A 19,392-nucleotide genomic window follows, 5' to 3' on the forward strand; every position below is an offset into this window, starting at 1 on the left:
TTGCCATAAGACTGTCAGTGAGGAACAGGAACTCAACAAAATGGATTTATGACAGATTATTGAAAGCTAACAATTGTTAAGAACAACGGGGTTTCACATGGTGGGATACTGTTTAATAAATTACAGCAAGCATGCACCAGCCCAGTGGAGCAGGCTCTGTGCTGTAGGTTAGGAAGGATATAAACAACTTCCTGCTTCAACTTCCACTTCACTACACAACACACTAACCATGACTGATGAGTTTAATGCAGTGCCTGGAGTGGTTAAGGGAAGGTGCACTTCCACAGTGTGACAGAGTGAATCTAGCAGTTTACTGGAGGGCTATCCCACTCCATGTCATCTTTCCTTGTCACATTCCTAGCCTGCTACTCATCTCATTGTTTTTTTTGGTGTGTTAGTCCTCTGTTGGATTAACAGGTTGAATTTGCTCTCAGTAAGATGGGAATGAGCATCTGATCCAGCACATGGGAAACAGAGAGAGGGCATGTCTAGGAGAGGGGACAAGAGACATTCTGTTACCTCTTCTATCTTCCTTTTCTCTCCAGCACACGAATAGGGTGAGGTGGGGGACAGAAGGAGAGGAACAGTTCGATGGAGAAATCAAGACCAGCACCCCTGGCTGGTAACCAGCTGATCTGTCTGCTCTGATGCCAGGCTAGCTATAGCCTAGATGAGTGTATGTTATGCCATACTGTGACACTACTAAAGGAAGGGGAAAGTAAATTGGTATATAAACTTTACACCCCTATCTTTTTCAGAGGCTTAAATTACATGAAACCACAGGACAAATTAAACCTTTAGTCAAGAAAACTCGTTAATTAACCTCCTAGGGGTTTGGTGAGTGTTTACAAAAAGGAAAGCATTTGCTGTAGGAGTGACTCAATCTCAAAAGGGACTTCTGTTTATAGAATGGCTTTGGTTGGAAGGGACCTCAGAGATCATCTACTCCAACCTCTCTGCCATGGGCAGGGACACTTCTCAACTAGACTCAAGGAGATGTGGAGTCCCTGTCTCAGCCCCTGCCAACAGCGTTCCTCCTGCTGGCCTGCTTTCTGTGAGCACTCTCCACTGAAACACTGCCTTTTTGACACAAAAAGATCACTCACTAGGTAGTAGTAACTCCTTACATTTGAACAACATGACTGTCCTAGTCCTCCAGAGCTGGAATTCAATAACCTGAGTTAGGTATCTAATTTTTCTGTCTAAATCAGTGAAAAGGGAGGAATTAAAAGGACATGCAGCATTGTAAGCCCCTACACGAAGAGAGAGCTTTACCCAAAATTTACAACTTCATACTGAACAGTGCTATCTGGAGAAGGTAGGAAACTCCTATCTCCACCACAGTTTCTGGGGGATGCCCTCAACACTAGCTGGAGAGTCACTCTTCACCACTGCCACTGAAGATACGCCACTGCAGCAAGAGGAACACCACGGAGCCAAAAGAGCAGACTCTCCAGCCATGCACTTCTGTATAGCACTTTGGACATGTGCTGGTTGTACAACTTTGGATCTAAGCAATGCTTGAATTCATGAACTTAAAGTTTTGTTGAAATTTTGTTGTTGACCTACTAAAATGACCTACCGAAGGAGGCTAATCCCACTGTTTAAATTTTAAAGAACATTTTTCAATGCTAGACCATAAAGCACTATCTAAAATTAATTGTGTTTTACACAAAAGGAAGAGAGGTACAGAAACACAAAATGTCTTGCCCACCTTTTGCTGTCAGGCTGGCGATGCAGCCAGGAACAGAACTACAGCTTCCTCACCCCTACACTAATGTGCTCTCCACAAGGCCACCGAATAACCATCATGGGTTAAAGCATGTGAGCAGCAGCCAACAGCACTGATGATGGAAATTACTAACATGCCTATTCCTCCAATCTCCCCGCTCTTGCTGAATGATGCCCAGAGTAACATCAAGCATGTGAACTGTTGCCTATCTGTGCTTCCGCACTTCCAATAACACATAGCTCTTCAGGATTATCTCCTTCCTAAGCAGCTAGTACTACAAAGTCCATTAACTCACAAGGAATTGCTCATCACTGTCTGACACACTGCTGTGTCACATTTGAGGAAGCTTAGCAACAGCGTTGAACATTTTGTCACTTAAGCAGCATAACTCAAAGGCAAGTCCTGTTGCCTCACTGCCTGCCACGTGCAAAGGCACCCCGGGAGCCCTGAACCAGGGTGGAGAGGCATCATGCAGTAGACATGCACTGTTACACCCTATCAGCTCCAGATGGATGTACCAAAACATTAACTTGAAGCAAAGCAGGCTTTTGTTTTTTTGAAGAAACCCTTGTTTGGCAGGTCTGTAATTTTAATCTTAAGCTCCCCAGGATGCCCTTGAGTTTCAAGCTGTACATGAAAACACATGTAGCGTGTTGAAGCTTTCTCCACACCTGCTACTGAACACCAAGTACCATGTTCAGTTTATGAAGCTTATCATGGTTTTACTAGAACTAGTAGTTCTGAAAGGAGGAGTTTCTAAGGAAACACAGGAGGCCAGAGTTGCGTACATGTGTATGCAGCACAGGAAGTCCACTCACTGCAATCCTGATTTGAAGATGAACATAGCCTGAAAATAACGCAGAGGTTAATGACTACATCTGATGATGGTCCTAATTACTCCTTCCCTATGTCAGGGCTTCAGAGTCTGCAATACATATCCCTCTTTTAAACCCCTTGTTTTGGCCTACGTACAACATGCATACTATCAGTACATGGGTTTCACACCTTGCCCCTGCAAATCTTATTTTGACATCTCCTGAACCCTGTAAGATAACATCAAGTCCCTGTTTTCTCACTAAAAACTGATACATTGTTGTACCTCTTGATTCCACACCCTCTGTATTTTGTTTCTAAACTGACATGTACGTAGACATACACCAGTAATTAAATCTGCATGTCAACCTTCCAATTACTTCACAGAAAGATCACTTGAGACAATTCAATTCAGGCTTCACAAACAGCCTGTCTATAAATCAGGATTAGGAACTAGAAAAGCTACTTAGCAGTTCACCAGAGGGTGTTTGAACCTGGAAGTGCTTGCTATATACTTTCTCACTACAACAACAGAAATCAGTAACAATCTTCAGACCTTCTTGGAAGTTTATTTTAGCATCCAGAGAAAGCAGGGTAGATGAAATAAAGTTTTCATTAGCAGGAAAGTAAGGTTTATAAAAGTTGAAACTTTTAAATTATCTCAATTAAATAACAAATTCTCTTAATCAGTGTATTATTATTTATTTCCTTGCTGTCATACTGGTACTTCCCTTCTTGGTATCTCTAGGACATCAAGGGTATATACAGCATTAATGTTTGCAATAGGATTCTTTTCCCTCCCACCTGGTATACGTGCACATGGAGAGCATTTTGCTTGCAAAAAAGACATAGTGGAACAGCTGAAGAGAACAGTTAGGATACACCTGTGTTCCACAGTGAAAACTCAAGGGATATTCAACATGAGCAGAAAGAGATGCCTTCACCTCTTACTGCACATTTCTATTCAACGTGTCATCAAATCACAGCACTTACCAAGTTAAAATAATAAAACACTACTAGCTCTTTAAAAAATAAACGTGTCCACTAAAACAAAGAGTTTATCCTCCCTGTTGTTCCCCTTTACTTCAAATCAAGACAAATTTGCCTTAAGGATGAAGCATGACAGAGAAAGAGATAAGGCAAATCAGAATTCATGTCAGTTCCTACAGCATTACATAAAAGAGAAGTTTAACTTCAGTTCTTACCTCCTCTTTAGTCTCCTTAAATGAAGATTTCAAAGATCGACTTCGGAGGTCCTGGGGCTTGGTTTCTTCCTGCTGCCCAAAAAGTTCCTCAATAGTCTTTGTATCAATCTGATATTGTGATCTTGCAGCAATTGTCCAGATGTTGTTTTTACCACGGACTTGTTCTTCAGGGATAGTTTTCCAGAAAAAGCTCCGTATTCGTTTTTTTTTGCCATGGCTGTCATGCCCATTTGTTAGCTGTGGTGGCAGAGGTATGCTTGGCCCAGGCAATGGAGGAGGAGGGGGTGGTGGGGGAGGCATCCCTGGGGGAGGCGGAGGGGCTGGGGGTGCCCCTGTGAGGGGACATGGCAGAGGCGGTGGTGGTGCTTCAGGCTGAGCAAGTTGAGATGATGTCGTGTCCTCATTCATCAATCCCGTTGCAACTGGAATAGCCCCATTTTCTTTGTCATTGACCAAGGAGAGACAATTCATAACATGCATTTTATGTCCTCTCCAAAGAGGAGAGTGTTACTTCCTTAGATCAGTTTGAAACATTGAATAGCAAGCACAGCAGCAACTGATACCACGCTCTCTCAAACGCTAGTCTGCCAGCAGCAGCAACACGAGAGGGGACTGTACCATCTTCGCAACCTACAACAAAGAACAATAGGGAGACTCAGATCAGAGAGAATGTCTATTGTCCCTTGCACTAAAAAGGCACTAAAATTAAGGTATATCAAGTTTTTAATCCAGAAATGCAATTCAGTGAGTCAAAAGTCTTTCCCAGGGTAATTGTATAAAATTTATCCACACCATGATTTCAAACAGCTTTAGGTACTTGGACTTCAAGAACATATACAAAAATAAAGGTACCTCTTAAATCATCCACAGTATTTCTCAAACCCACCTATTACAGTTCGGTGCAATTTTGTAAGAGAACATGTTTATTTCTCAAATTACTAAAACAAACATTTATTCCACTTCTAATCTTAAGGGGTTTTTTTAAAGGTGATTACACACAGTTCGAAAATACAAGTACTGACTATGGTGGTGGACTAACTGGATCACACAGACCGTGTTTGAATCCTTTTAATTCATGGGTGAAGTCCAAGCTGCATTAAAATAATGAACACTATTTTGAAGATTTAACAATCTAGTCTATTGTATGCTCTTTTACCTTCATGTTTTTCACTCAGTTGTCAATTAAGGGAAAACCAGCCAACAGTCCCTAAACTCTCTATGTTCACTGAGCATAAACTTACAGTATTTTATTGCACTTTATCATTACTGGTCTAATTACACCACCTCCCAAAATGCAGAGAGAAAGGAAAGACCACAGTTTGATGAAGCTGCCCCATCTAAATTGCTTCAGTGTCTAGGTTAACACAGCTGGTTCAAAAAGCAGGAACAGAAAGGACAGAGGAGCTGACTGTAACAGTAACCCACACATCCTAAGTACAGTACATACAGAAAGCTTTAAGTATTTAGGGAACCTTTTACATCTAGATTACCTCATGAAGCAGCTTAACAGGAATGGCTATAGTTTTGAGCAATCTCTCTTATGTGGTCACCAACTAAATGAAGACTCTGATACCGACAGTAAATCTTCAAGAGTATGACTTCTGCAAAAAGCACAGTTTTGACAAACCAGATCTATTAAAACAGATTTACTTCATAACTCTCTCAGAACACAAATTAAAGCGTTTTGAATAAAGACCAATGAAGAATTCCATGGTTCTATGGAAATGCGTAAATTATCTCAAAAAACTCTCAGAAATTAGCAGAAAAATCAGATACACCACTCAATACAAATTTAGATAGAAGAAAGACAGCCTCTGAACAAAAATCAGACATGGGAAACCTCAACAGAAAAAGCTGAAGTAATGGACTGGCACAAGAACAATATCAAATCAGAAATTTGGCACTGATTTAGTTGTACGCCTCTTCAGCAGGGTTTGCATAGAGCTAATAGCAACCCAGATCAATTTGACATTGAATAATAGTGATGAAAAACCTTTGCTGTTTTTGCCAGAGATCCATCATTAAGAGTGTACAGGAACAAACAGACATAAGTCACAAAACAAGCCTTAGGGCAAATTCTCTCTTGATCTGCAAAGACTCAGCCACTCAGCTTTGTTGAAATCAATGGAAACTGACAAAATGGTCCTCTGCACCTTCTCTTCTCAAAAACTTGCATAAATAACAATGAACTCCTTTTCCCTGCTTCTGATTTTCTAACCTTATACCATACATCACCAAGGTATTTCCAAGAATAGGAAAAAAAAAAATCTATAATAACCTCTGTGAAGTTTAAGTCATAGTAATGATGGAAAATATTTTAATGGCAGGTTAAAAAGGGGAAGAACTACAAAGAAAGTGGATCAGGATAGAGGGTTTCAAATTTAAGGCAGCATCAATACCCAGCTGCTATTACAGCGCTCTGTATGTTCATGTGTCTCCTATGAAGCTCATGATCATAGAGGCAGAGAAGCGTAAAAAGACAGGTGTGAAGTGGTAGAAAGTGATTACCACTCAAAACAATTAAGTGTTGCATTAAAGAAATATCCAACTAGGAAAAAATGTTTTCCTCCCCAGCACTCATTTAAAAATGAAAAATGTATTACTCTTCCATAATCACAAAGCAGTATTCAACAGTTATTACTTTCTAAGTTGGGTTCCCACAGAGTTTAAAAAAAAGAAAAAAGGAGACAGACAGACTGACCAAACAATCATGCCCCTAGGCAATGTGCAAGAACCTCATTTTGAAATTTCCAATAAATTTAGATGCTTTAAGAAAAATGGGTTCGAATCCTAATGAAACAAAGTTGTAGGTGATGAATCATCAGAGTCCCAGCGCTAACACATAAGAGTGGAAAACGACTGATCTCAATCCTGACGCTTCTGAACTAGACAAGGGACACTCCTAGTGAAAGGAGTGGAAGAATATAAGGGGAAGAAAACATCCCAACCTAGATGTAAAGATAAATCAATAGATAGAACAGGAAAAACTGTTTTCAAGCCAACCAGCCTTGTACTGCTTCAGATGAGGTAACCGTCACCCAGAACCAGGAAAAAGGAAAAACTGGCATCTAGAAGGAAGGCGTGAAAGGAAAGGCACTGCATAAAGGCTGGCATTCAGCTTTGTCTTTTGGCAGATAAGCAAGATGCAGGTGACAGAGGTCACCTGCTTGTAAGAGGACGGCGGTCTCAAGTTACCAGATACCTGGAGACTGGTCAAAATTCTCTTCTTCTGCTGCCTCTTAGAGGAGGGACTCAAAAATGTTCCCAGTGCCCCCACCATTACCGTGGGTGGGAGAGGAGAGAAGCTGACAGCCAGGACATGCCCTGGGCTGCTTGTTGGTATGCGCAGGTGCCTTCCAGTAGGATGCACAGCAAGAGGAGATAGGGAACAACACAGCTGTTTCAACTGTGAACTACAATTTGCCAAGACTCACTGGGACTGAGATGTGTTAACAAAACCCAAGCAAAATGTTAACTCCTAGGGAGCCTCTAAACACTTTTCAAAGGATTAAAGGGAAAAAAGAGACACAAGAACAAAGATTTAAGATGCCTTAATTACACTTCCTTACTGCATATTTGTTATCCAAAATATCCCAAGAAGCACGAGAGCTCTAAAGTAACATCTTCACTGCACGTTTTAATTGTGTCCATATTTGGCATAAAGTATTTTATGTCATTGTCTCATTCATTGTTTTAGTCAACTTAATCTAACTTGGAAATGTATTTCAAAGTTAGAGGACGGGGACAACTTTCTCCCCAGGTAAGATGACAAACACTCTAAAGTAATTTGTTTCTTGCAAAAACAGGCAGTGCCACCAAGACAGACATACACTATATTTGCGTACACAAATTAACAGGTGAAACGCACAGTGCGCTGAAGGGCATTTCATAATTCATACTGCAAGATATTACTCCCTTTAACTTACACCTTATGTTCTCTGCTGCCCACGTTTCTATGTCAGGGCTCCTCCAAATTCTCATGAGAACAACGCCGATACTGACACCAAAGTCCAACCACACTATTTGGCTGTCTGGGTCTCAACAACAGCCACACAAAAAGGTAAAAGGTGCAACTAGTTGCTAACTGCAGATAAAGGCACTGCTAATGCTGCCTCAGATAACCAGCTGCTGATCTTGCCAAATCTCATGGGTTACAAAGGAGAAGCAGCTTGCGCTATCACAGCAGCTTAAGCGTTAAACCATTTAATGCATCCAACAACTCCCCCAGCACGACTGCCCGTCCAGACAGCCCGGGGAGGGAAACCCAGGCGGTTTCACCCTGCAACGGGATGGGCAGCAGCCAAAGGGGTGCTCTGCCAGTCAGGGACCTGAGGGGTTTTGTCAGGGGGCTCAATTCCAGCTGTTTTTTCGCTTGGGCTCCCAATCGCTGCACTCACCTCGCCGCAGGGCAGAGGACGCCAGGAGCGCAGCCCACAGCCTTACCGCCGCCGCTCTTGCTCGGAGAGCGATCCTGACTGCGTGAGGGCCTTCGACAGATGCCGTAGGCCACGGGGGAGCGCCGAGGGATTTTCAAGGGGAAAGAGCGTGGGAGTGATGCTGCTCCAGTAGCTAGGCTGAACCCAGTGTGCAGCCGCGACCCGCTCAGTCCGGGCTCCCGCCGGATCTCAGGCAGGCGCCTCGCTCCCGCCGCTCCCTCGCGTCCCGCCCCAGCCGCCGGGCTCGGCCCTGCCCGCAGGGGGCGCCCTTGCGCCCGTCACTTGGCGGCGGGAGCTGCCCGACCACCCCTCGCAGGACCACCGAGGGGAACCACCAGCTTGGCCCTGGCGGAAGGAGGAGGCAGTCTCCAGGGCAGCCCCAGCCTCACCGCACACGCCCGCTGTGCGAAACAAGCGGCAGCAGCTCCCGCCCGCTGACACGGCCAGGCGAAGAGACCAAGGAAACAGCGGGGGACACCGAACCCCAGCCCTTTACTCCGGGGGCACCCTCGCCCTCCACGGTCTCAAGCTCTACCCTTGTAGAAGGACTCACGCAGACAGCGACCTCCCCAGCGTTCCCCAGCCGCGCGCCCCCCGGCAATGCGGAGCCCCCGCCCAGCCAGCGGGAGACTCGCCCGGAGCCCCCCACCTCCGTTGCCGCCGCTGCCGCTCACCTCCGCGCCCGCGGGAGCACGCGGCGCCGCGCGCAGCAGAGCCCGGTACCGCCACCTCCTCCCATCGCGCCGCCGCCGCGCCGCCGGAGCGGGCAGGGGCGGGGCTGCGCGCTTGCGCGACGCGGGCGGAGCCGCGGCAGGTGACGGCGGCTACGGTGGCGGTCTGCGAAGTCGCGCCGGCTTTCGCCCGCGGGAGCCCGGCGCCCCGGCCTCTTCCATCCGCGGCCGATGGTACCGAAACGCCTGCACGGGTGGAGGGGGACCGGCTCCTCGGCGCTGGGTGCTACCGGCTCCGCGGCGTGCGGAGGTGTGTGTCTCCGTGGCGTCCCCGGTGGGTCTCCGTCCAGACAAGCTCCGACAGGTACGGACATCCTAGCACCTATTTCTATAAGAACAGGGCAGGGGTGCTGGGACCCACGCTCCCGCATAGAAGGAAGATTGTAGAATTTCCCTTTAATCCATCCATGACCGAAGCCTTTGTCCTCTGCCCTCACTTCCTCACTCAACCTTTTTTCAATCCCAATCCCCACCGCCTCCTCACCCCGGCAGTACCTGCTGGGTCAGCCAAGCAAGCCTGGAGGGAGCCGGCCGGCAAAAGGAGCAAGCCCAGCACACCTTGGATCCCCTGCTGACAGTGTCTCCAAAGCAGACAAGTTTAAGAGGTGATCACAGCCCTCGGTTATACGGTGCATGCAGCTCACAGGACTTAGGGACACCTAAAAGCCAAAGTACCATCCACAAATGATATAGGAAACAAACACTTCTAAAATATTTTGCCAAAATAAAACCATTTTTGCAAAAAGAGTAAAGGTGAAGATCTTCACTCACGGAAATAAATAGTCAGGACTGTAAGGAACAAACACAATCCCCTACACCTCAACACTGATTTCTACATGAGGTCAATTCGGAGACAAAATCAGAAACTTCTCTGAGGAGGGAGAGTCTCACTTCTAGCCTTGCACAATCATCCACCAGAGCTTGAGCTGAGTATACCAGAGAGAGAGTAATACCTTGGCACGGCCAGAGGTGGGCAGGCAGGAGCAGGAAGACTGAAATGTGTCTCATCTTGGTGTGGAGTGCCACCCCTGCACTGCTGCCTCTGCCCAGGATTCAGGAGGCTGGAACCAGAGGAACAGTGAGAGGCCAGGCAGCCTCTTCTGGTCCCAGATCTGGAGCCCAGGCTCATGGTTGCTGAGGTTACACCATCCTAGCTTACAGTTCTGCAGCCAGAAATCTGACCTACTGGTCTGGCAACACAGCCTGAGTCATTTAATTAAAAACAAAACAAAACAAAACAAAAAAACGATAAAAGGAAAATTTAAGGAATACAATGCCAGAATCTGGTCATTTACACTCAAAATTAACTGAGTGAAAATGGTCCAGCTGCAGTAAATGGCAATTCATCTCAAAAAACCCCAAAACCCGAACAGGGCAGCAGAGGACCTGGGAGCCAGTCTGGATGCGAAGCTAAATTCTTAACTTTTTTTCACCCAGTGGTGGCTGAGGTTTTTTTTGTTTGTTTTTTTACATCAGAACTGTTCCAATAGCAAATTAAGGTGAAGTTTTCAGCTGATTTCTCCCCCATGCCGCCACAAAAAAAAAAAAAAAGAAAAAAAAGTGAATGCTCAGCAGACAGATTTTGCCCACATGGCTGAAATCTGAGTTGCAAACAACTGAAAACAGGTCTTTACAGTAGGAAGTATTAAGCAACTTTAATCATAGCAGCTCCACCTATAATAAGCAACAATGCACCTCCCTAGAACAGATAGCATTTAGATAGTTTGGTATACTATGACAAGTCCTGTTGTGAATATCTCAACATTTCTAGTTAATGAAATGCTCAAGACAGTTTTCAAGATGACTACTTCTTTTAAGGCATGATCTTCTTTTAAGAGAGGAAAAAGAGTCTTTTGTAAACCTTGCTTTTGCTTAGAGCACAAAAAGTTTCTAATGCTACAGACTGAACATGAGTCTGATGACTGAACAGATCTAATGGGAACTAAGCATTTATACCATCTGATCAAAATTTACCATCTTAATTACAAGCCCTTTTTTCTGCAATGTTCAGACAAAGGCAGGAGAGAGTTAACTGCGACACTCAAGTCACACTAAACCCCAAGTTTTACTTGGTTTCAAAATGAAGCACTATGGTAGTTAACCTCTCAAATCCTTGCAACTAATTACTACTATCACATAAAACTAGCATGATGCATACACATATGTAAGAAAGACAAATCAAGACCCAACAGGCAAAACTAGTTTTTAGCATTAACTCTTAAATGCTTGAATTTATAGCCTTCATTATTCTTTAGAAGACAGCAAAGCGTGTAACTATTTTTAATTAGAACAGTAGGGCATGCCATCTGTTCAATACCATTTACTAGGAACACAGTGCTGATGGCTGAACTGCCCCTGACTGAACCAAAGGGTTTTTGCTGGCATAAACAGTAACAAGGCAAAACCAAAGAAAGCATTTGTTTCAGGTTTACTCTGTTCCATATCTGATCTCGGTACTTAATTAAGAAATGTTATCATACAGCCACACTGGTACCCACCTCAGTCCTACCAACTAATGATGCAAGGGAACTCTTGAAAGATACTGTTGATCTCTTCCTATGCTTCTCCTAGAATATAAAATATTTCCATTCTTCTAATAGCTGTTATCTTTAAAACTGGTTCTCATAGTGAGATCAGACAGTGTATTTGCTCAGAAAGCAAAGGCTTTTTTCACCTACAGCAGTTGTTAAAAACTGAATGTGCATTTTTCTGAACATAAGTACTTCAGAGTATGCTACCAATAGTGGACAGCACTGAACTGTTCATGGAATCACAAAATGGTTTGGATTGGGAAGTTCCTTCATCTAGTTTCAACCTCCTGGCCATGGGCAGAGACAGGCTAGACCAGGTTGCTCAAGGCCCTGTCCATCATACCTAAACATTCGATGTATCAGCTTGGATACAATCACACAGAATGGTAGGGATTGGAAGGGACCTCTGCAGATCATGGAGTCCAACCCCTGCAAAGACAGGTTCACCTAGAGAGGTCACACAGGAAATGCATCCAGATGGGCCTTGAATGCCTCCAGAAATGAAGACTCCACCACTCTTTGGGCAGCCTGCTCCAGTGACTCCATCACCTTAAATTAAAGAAGTTCCTCCTCACATTTAGATGGAACTCAAGTTTGTGCCCTATACTCCCTGTCCTGTCAAGGGCACCGCTGCAAAAAGACTGGTCCCATCCTCCTGACACCCACCCTTTAAACACCGATCAGCAATCACTCTGGGTTCTCACTGATGGAGAGGGGAGTGTTTATTCATTGTCTTCACATCCTCTACTCAAAGCAAGGCCAATCCAATAGTCTCACTTCTTGATTTAACACAACCTTTTCAGCAATGGGACCTTGTCATGACTCCTTGAGCTGTGAAGCAGAAGCATCACACAAGGCCAGGCTGGAAGGGACCTCAAGGATCATCTGGTACAACCTTCCCAGGTGACAATGTAGTTGAAACGAGCTGGCCCTCAAACTTGTCAACCCTTTATTCTCTGTCATGAACTGAAACACTGGAGAGGCAGCCTGAAACCTGAACTGAAGTCACTGCTTCCAGGGTCATCTTGTGGTTGTCCTCATATTACTTCTGCCTGGACACTTGGGATGTCAAACAACTCCCTACCTTCACTCGCATTCCATGTATTCCCCTCTCGAGTTGTTCCTCTTGCTGATTTTGTGATAATAATTATTGTTGGAGCTGAAAAAAGAAATAGGAGTGAAGATTTCAGAAATAAGAGGGGAAAAATGGCTTTCATGGTACATTTTGCCTTGCCCTAAGATTTTGTAGAAAGGCAGGTGAAATGCAAAAAGAAATGCTTTTGTGCCAGCACTCAGCCATAGGAAACAAAAAATACATAAACCATAGATTTGAACTTTTATGTCCAAGGCCATGGCTCTGCAAGGTTTGTAACATACTCCTCTACATTTTAGTATAGGGACTCTTGATGAAACACAGCAACACATCACCTTTCTTCTCCACTGTTTTCCCATCAATTTATGCAGGAACAAGCCATCCGACTTGCTATACTTAGGTTAAAGGGTAAAGTACTTCCTTAATTCAGTTCTAACCATTGCCATGATGACAAAAAGTGTCAACACACCCCAGTCCACCTGGCCACTTGATTTCCATAGAAGACTGACAGAAATTAAGAGAATGGACCTTGGTGAAAATAGGTGCAGTGACATGAACAGGACTGCTCTCACAGACACAATTGTGCTTTCTATGCATCACTAGCATTAGCACCAAAACTGCCTGAAAGAACAAAAAGGTACCAGACCCACTACCAAGACCAAGTACCAAGAACAGAGAAAAACAAGCCAAGTAACAGTCAACTCTGGATCTTCTCATCAAAATAAATAAAACAAAAATAAGCCCAAAAAATATCAGTAACACCCCCCCACCAAATTTTCAATTTGACACAGCTGACAGTAGTTGGATAAGTTTGGGGTGGAAGCAATCACAAAACATGAAAAAAAAACAATTACTAATTAAAAAATCTGTGCCTAGTACAGCCCCCCACATCAAGCACACAGCACAGAAAAGATAACCAGGCTAAAATAAAATACCAAACCAAACGTGACTCTAAAGATAATTGCAGATGAGGAATGCTAAATAATTATAATACCTTATTATACTTGTACCACCACAACAGGGAACAAGAGCAGATAAGCAGAAAATACAAACTGACTTTGCCCCCTGTTCAGTTCAACACAGATTTGAGTAGAACATTCAGCTTTCCCTTTATATTACTTTGATAATTTCTTTGAAGCAGACACAGAACAGAGATAAGGTTGTTGGGAAAACCAGTTCACAGAAGATTGAGATCAAACTGTTAGTTTAATGATACTGGCATGTTACTGTACTTGCATAGACCTCTCTTCAAATATAACTATAGATATATTTTATAACCAGAAAGATTTGGTAAGGAACTGACAAAGGATGAAGTACACCAAAGAACATTTTTAGAGCAAAAGAGAATTCATGCAAACAAAACAACAAGAGCTACAAATGTCAAATTAGCCAGGACAGCAGATTACTTAGTCACTGAGAAATGAAACAGCTTCCTGGGTCTCCGGTGGAACAGCTACAATAGCATTTCTGAAACACTATTAACTGCTTTAAATTCTTCTTCCCAAGAAACCTCACACAACAAAAGACTAATGTGGTAACTTGTAACAGAGATGAAATCTTTCACAGGCAGGACTCCACCAGGTGGGTATGGCCCCTATTCACAGAAAAATCCACCCTGCCAACTGTATACCTAGATAAATGCCAGCATTACAACCATAAGATACAGCTTTTTTTTTTATTATCAGTATCAGAATGCCTGATAAACATAATTACTTCCCATTAGAAACTTCAGATGTGTCTTCCTTGTAGGATCTCCAGAAGCAGAAGTTTCTAAATTTGGTTAAAGAGCTAATTTAGAACATAAGATATGAGCTTAAATGATTTTGTAAGCACATTTGAATAGAGGCAAAGAAATCTAAGAGTTCAACATCTTGTCAGTCAGCTGAACACAGAACCCTCCTCACTGAGGCTATTAATTGGATCAATTAAAACAAAATTTGCTTTGGTGAACAAAATGGAAGTAATCCTTCCTTCTCCCAGTACTAAATATCACACAGATTTTAGAGAGTCATCTCAGTCGTCCCACCGTTTCTTCCAGGTGAAGAGGCTCTAGCAGTTTTAAGCCACTGCAAAAACATGAGGGTTACACATGGGTCATCCCTGCACAAAGCAACTTCAGATTCAAGTTTACACTCTGTTTCCGTCAGATCGGCTCTAACTGGGCAGCAACTGTTCTCAGCAGGAGACACATGAGAAAACAATAGTACATGTTCTTTTCCTCTAGTGTTCTAAAAGCTGACAATTTCAGCTGTAGTCAGTAGGTCTGCATTCTTCAGCCCTGCTATAAACGATGCTACCTGCATTTCCCAGCTCAACTGTATAGTTATAAAGCCAGCTTCTTTCTTGCACCATCATACCACACATGGCAGGAGTCAGAGACAGTGGAAATCAATGCCTTCATAAGAGTTGTAATGAAATTTCATTAAAAAGTTTAAGTCAATTACAAATACAAACTGAAAGATTTGTTTCACTATGAATTTACATTCAAGTTGAACTTACACACTCTTAAATCATTCCGAAACAAAATAGCCTCTGCGTTACCACCTAGTACTGCTTCAGCAACAATGGCAACCCAGAAAAACAGGACTAAGTGTTCACTGCAGAAGCTGAGTTCTACTCTGAACCATCACAAGTCAAGGAAGTTTGACTGCAAACACCTTTAATATGAATACAACATTCACATAGGATATACATTCTGGGGAACGTAAATTAACTAATACAAGAGAGAATCTGACGGAACAAAAACATAAAGAAGGCTTTGTCAGGCCAAGAATTTAATGAGGAATGATTAAAAAGTTTGATTTACAGTTACATTACAGTTGTGTTAAGCACTGAAACTTTAAGAATGTCAGCTGAAAGGCATTCAAACATACAGTACATAAATCATACAATCCACACCGTTGTAAATAACATATTTGAAGAATTTAATTTTACTTAAGAGAACACAAAGCAACGTAATATGTGCAAATGAGGACGCAAATATATTGAATTTAAAATGTCTATGGTAAAACAGACATACAATTTTACATTTAAGGACTACAGGATTGATGGAGAAATTAAAAAAAAATATCCTCCATGTTACTCCCATTACCTAAGTATGCTTTTTAATCAGAAAGAAAAACCATACTGGCCCATTTACCTCTCAAATCATACCTGTCCATGAAGGTTAACTAAAGCTTTAACTTGCTCTAAGTGTACAATGAAACACCATTTATACAGTCTCCTTCCCCTTGGTGGGAACTGACAAAGCATTACATGAAAGGATTTTTGGATTATGTACACTGGAAAAAATATTATCTTATAAAAAGGCACATACCTGTGATTTAAGGCTAGTACGGTATTTGTTTCATAGAGAAAGTAAAATTTTAAATGAAATTAGTACATTTCATGGTTGGCCTCACTGAGCAACCATTTGGTGCAAAGCAAAAACGTGTGCTTAGAAGCCTCAGACTGACAGTGATTCTTGCTTTAGTGTTTTTGTTTGTTTGAACGTATGATGGAAAGGTACATCTTTTAAAAAGGCATTTCCTGCAATTCCACTAGTCAATGAGCCAACTGCTACTGTTATCTTATATGCAGATATTACATATAGGCCTTATATTAATCTGCAAAATGTTCTTTTTACTCTCTCCTTTTTAAAAACATATGAAAATTACTAAAGATGTTTTCTATATTCATCAATAAAATACCAGATGTTGATACAAATCATGTAAACCTTCATTTGCAAATATTTTGACTAGCTACCAAAATTACCAGAAATCACAAACATCATTTGTCAGTGCAAATCTGTAAGTTTTGTTTCCCTTCCCTCCCCACTGTCCCCATCCCGGTTGCAGAAATAACCACCAACTTTTACATACAAAAGGAGTGCTCTGTATTTGAAAGGAAAGAAATTGTTTGGTTACCTTAAAGTAATCCATTTTCCCACCAAACTCAGTTGTACAGTATTATAAAAGGCAGGGGGTGGGGATGGGATTAATTAAAGCTCTCTGTGCAAGAATCACTACAACAGTCTTTCAACCCCAACCTTGAATTATTATCAGATTTAAAGTTTTCATGTTAACATTGGGTCCTCTCATCTGATTACTGTTCTTCCAGCCAGGATGGGGCATCTGCTCCAGGAGTTTTCAATTTGATGTGGAACTCTTTAAGAGTCTGTTCAAGCTGCTTTTGATTCCCGGAGAAGTATGCTGCAATGGCATTGTGGAACAGAACAAGCTGATTGTGCAATACCTTAACCTGCCGGCAAGAATAGAGATAGATTAAAAGGAGGAAGCAGATGCTAACAACATCATACAGCAGTTACTGAAAAAGAAAAGATGCATTTGAGATGTTCAGATTTTATATAGGTTTATTTAATAAAAGTGTTGAGGTTTTTTTTTGTTTTGTTTTGTTTTGAATAAACCCAAACAATTCTTTAACATTGGAGTGATTTAGAGTTTTCATAAAGTATGCTTAATAGTCAATACCAACTTGGTATGCACAGACCAAAAGCAATTCACTGAACAGCATATAATGCCACACACTTGACTACAAGTACTTGATTCCCTGTAATTAGATGCCAAACCTCTCTAAGACACCTACTTGTAGGCCAAATGGACTTTCCTGACAAATGCATTATCTAAGTATACAGTTCATTTGTTTACACACACACACACCCTCCTCCCCCTTGCAGTTTTACAGCTCATATACACCTAAGTCAAATGAAACTGATGTTCTCTTCCCAGCAGTATTTCATGTCCATCTCCTGTAACTCAGGACTACTTAGAAGCACTTGGTCAATATCTTGATTATAACATTTATGCAAATCATGGAACACACAGATCATATCACTAATCAAAACTTGGGGAGGAAACCACAAGAGCAGTTGGAAAGCATGACTGTTTTTGTCTTCCAATCCAGTCTATGATGGCACTGATGAAGTCTATAGCCCTGATGAAGCTAAACAGCGTTACATTCCCGTATCAGTACACCAGTAAGGCTGACGTTGTGAATGAGGATCAGTAGTGTGCTGAAAAGGTATCTGTCCAGCTCCTCCTGCAGTCAAAACCTGCTCTTATTGTTCTTGAGTGTGTTCTCAGCCTAGCACAACCTTACTTTTGTGTTAGAGCTCAAATCCAAATCCTAACATGGTGGCCCTGTGCCTGTTGGCTGACCAAACCTATAGGGAAGATGCGGTAGGTAGCAGATTAAACTTTCTCTACTCAAATTTTGGCTCAGTGCCTTATCTTTCAGCACAGTTCACAAGGAACAGTCTACTCCTGTCATGCTGCGAAGCAAAATAGTCTTTGGGCCAGATTTGGTCCATGCCAACCAATTGGCCATGCTTGTTTTAACAGGTTATTTGCCTAACATGCTTTTCTGAAACATGTGCTACTCAGTATGGAAATATTTTATTGCCTTCATTTAAGAAAAAATTCCAAAATAAAAAATCCTAACATATGTTAGACAGTAGAAAACTGAAACATTTTATACTATTACACAGAAATGCAGTATATTTTAAAAATAAAATACTTTAAGGAAAAAGGGCTAAGCAAGTCTGTGCGCATGCAAACACTCAGTTATATATACCAGTTTCAGCACTGATAATTGAGACTTCTTTTTGAGTATACAAATTTTTTTTCCCCCAATCTGAATAGTCTCATTTCATGAATTAAGTTTTGCCCATAAACTGCACAGACTTTAGTATCCTACTTAAGTGATAAGTTCTGTTTGGTGACCCAAATTTTGGTCAAAGTTGCTATTTGACCAAAACTAGTATCCCTGTATTTTCTTCCCTAGTAATTTGGAACAATTGAACTAAATACATGTTAAAAGAATGGGCTTTTTGCTTCTGTCAAAATACTCTCCCAAGAAAAAACATGAGAGGTATGTATGGCTAGAAAGGAGTTCACTATGCATATCATATCTTAAGACTGCTTTTTTCATTTACAATAGACTTCACAAAATTAAATACTTTAACATGTAGGAGACAGAATTTAGTTAACAAGACTTGTTTAACAAACATAGTTCAGCTTTTCTGAGTCACAAAAGACTGCCTCTCTTTCAGTTTGTTTTCAGTATGCACATATAGACACATTTTTAAAAAATATCTAATGATGTTAATCTCCCAGATATCATGTCAAACCAGTAGAAAATGCCAAAATAACATGAAGGCTTAGCTTGTAAAAGTTTAAAGAACAAAAATTTAGCATTTACCGTCTCTCACTGTGCACTCAGTCTTCTAGGATATCAAAATGCTACAAGAGTTTTATTCATACTATTTATAGGAACTCAAAACAGTGTAACAGTGTGAAAGCTGAAATCCCCCCACACCGACAATAACCAGGCTAAAACCATCACAAACAGGTAGTTAACACACCCTTCCCAGCCCAAACTGATCAATTTGAGACCCAATTTGGTACTTTGTTAGGCTAGCTTTTAACACAAAGCTTCTGTAAACTGCCCTGAATTTTTCTGACAATTTTATAATTTCAGTCAGGCCTAAGCTCAAGTAAGTGTACATGCGCATGCAGAAGCAGATGATTTGGAATGAAAATAAGTTGCACTTTGGTAGAGTTTTTTTTTAACTTACCAGAGCTAACTCATCTTATGAAGCTCTGTCACCAAGCCAGATCACTGTGGTGTAAATTTTGTGATCATTATCAAGCTGGTTGCTGAGGTTCATGGTGTTACAACTTATCCTCTTTCAGAAGCAGATTGTTAAGTAAATTCCAGAAGTAATGGTGGGATTCTTTTATCCATAGCTTAATTCAGGTAATTTAAAGACTCAGTTTTTAGGAAAAGGCCATTTAAACTGTCATGACACAGTACAAAAAAGCTCTACTATGAAGCAGCAGCCAGCTAAGAGA

At 41.9% G+C, this 19,392-nt stretch overlaps 2 protein-coding genes across 6 annotated transcripts in view; both read right to left on the reverse strand.

The window, feature by feature from the left end:
* Positions 1-4,230, reverse strand: part of FHDC1 (FH2 domain containing 1) — a 29,940-nt gene extending 25,710 nt beyond the window's left edge. The window contains exon 1 of the mRNA XM_054383175.1: positions 3,751-4,230. Coding sequence (XP_054239150.1) covers positions 3,751-4,230 — 480 coding nt within the window. The remainder of the gene's footprint in view (positions 1-3,750) is intronic.
* Positions 4,231-16,458: 12,228 nt separating this feature from the next.
* ARFIP1 (ADP ribosylation factor interacting protein 1) overlaps positions 16,459-19,392 on the reverse strand; it is a 32,264-nt gene continuing 29,330 nt past the window's right edge. For all 5 annotated transcript variants that reach the window (XM_054382892.1, XM_054382896.1, XM_054382894.1 and 2 more), the window contains one exon: positions 16,459-16,780. In XM_054382892.1, coding sequence (XP_054238867.1) covers positions 16,625-16,780 — 156 coding nt within the window. In that variant the 3' untranslated portion in view covers positions 16,459-16,624. The remainder of the gene's footprint in view (positions 16,781-19,392) is intronic.

Source organism: Indicator indicator, chromosome 8 (genome assembly GCF_027791375.1).
Source record: "Indicator indicator isolate 239-I01 chromosome 8, UM_Iind_1.1, whole genome shotgun sequence".
Lineage (NCBI taxonomy): Eukaryota > Metazoa > Chordata > Aves > Piciformes > Indicatoridae > Indicator > Indicator indicator.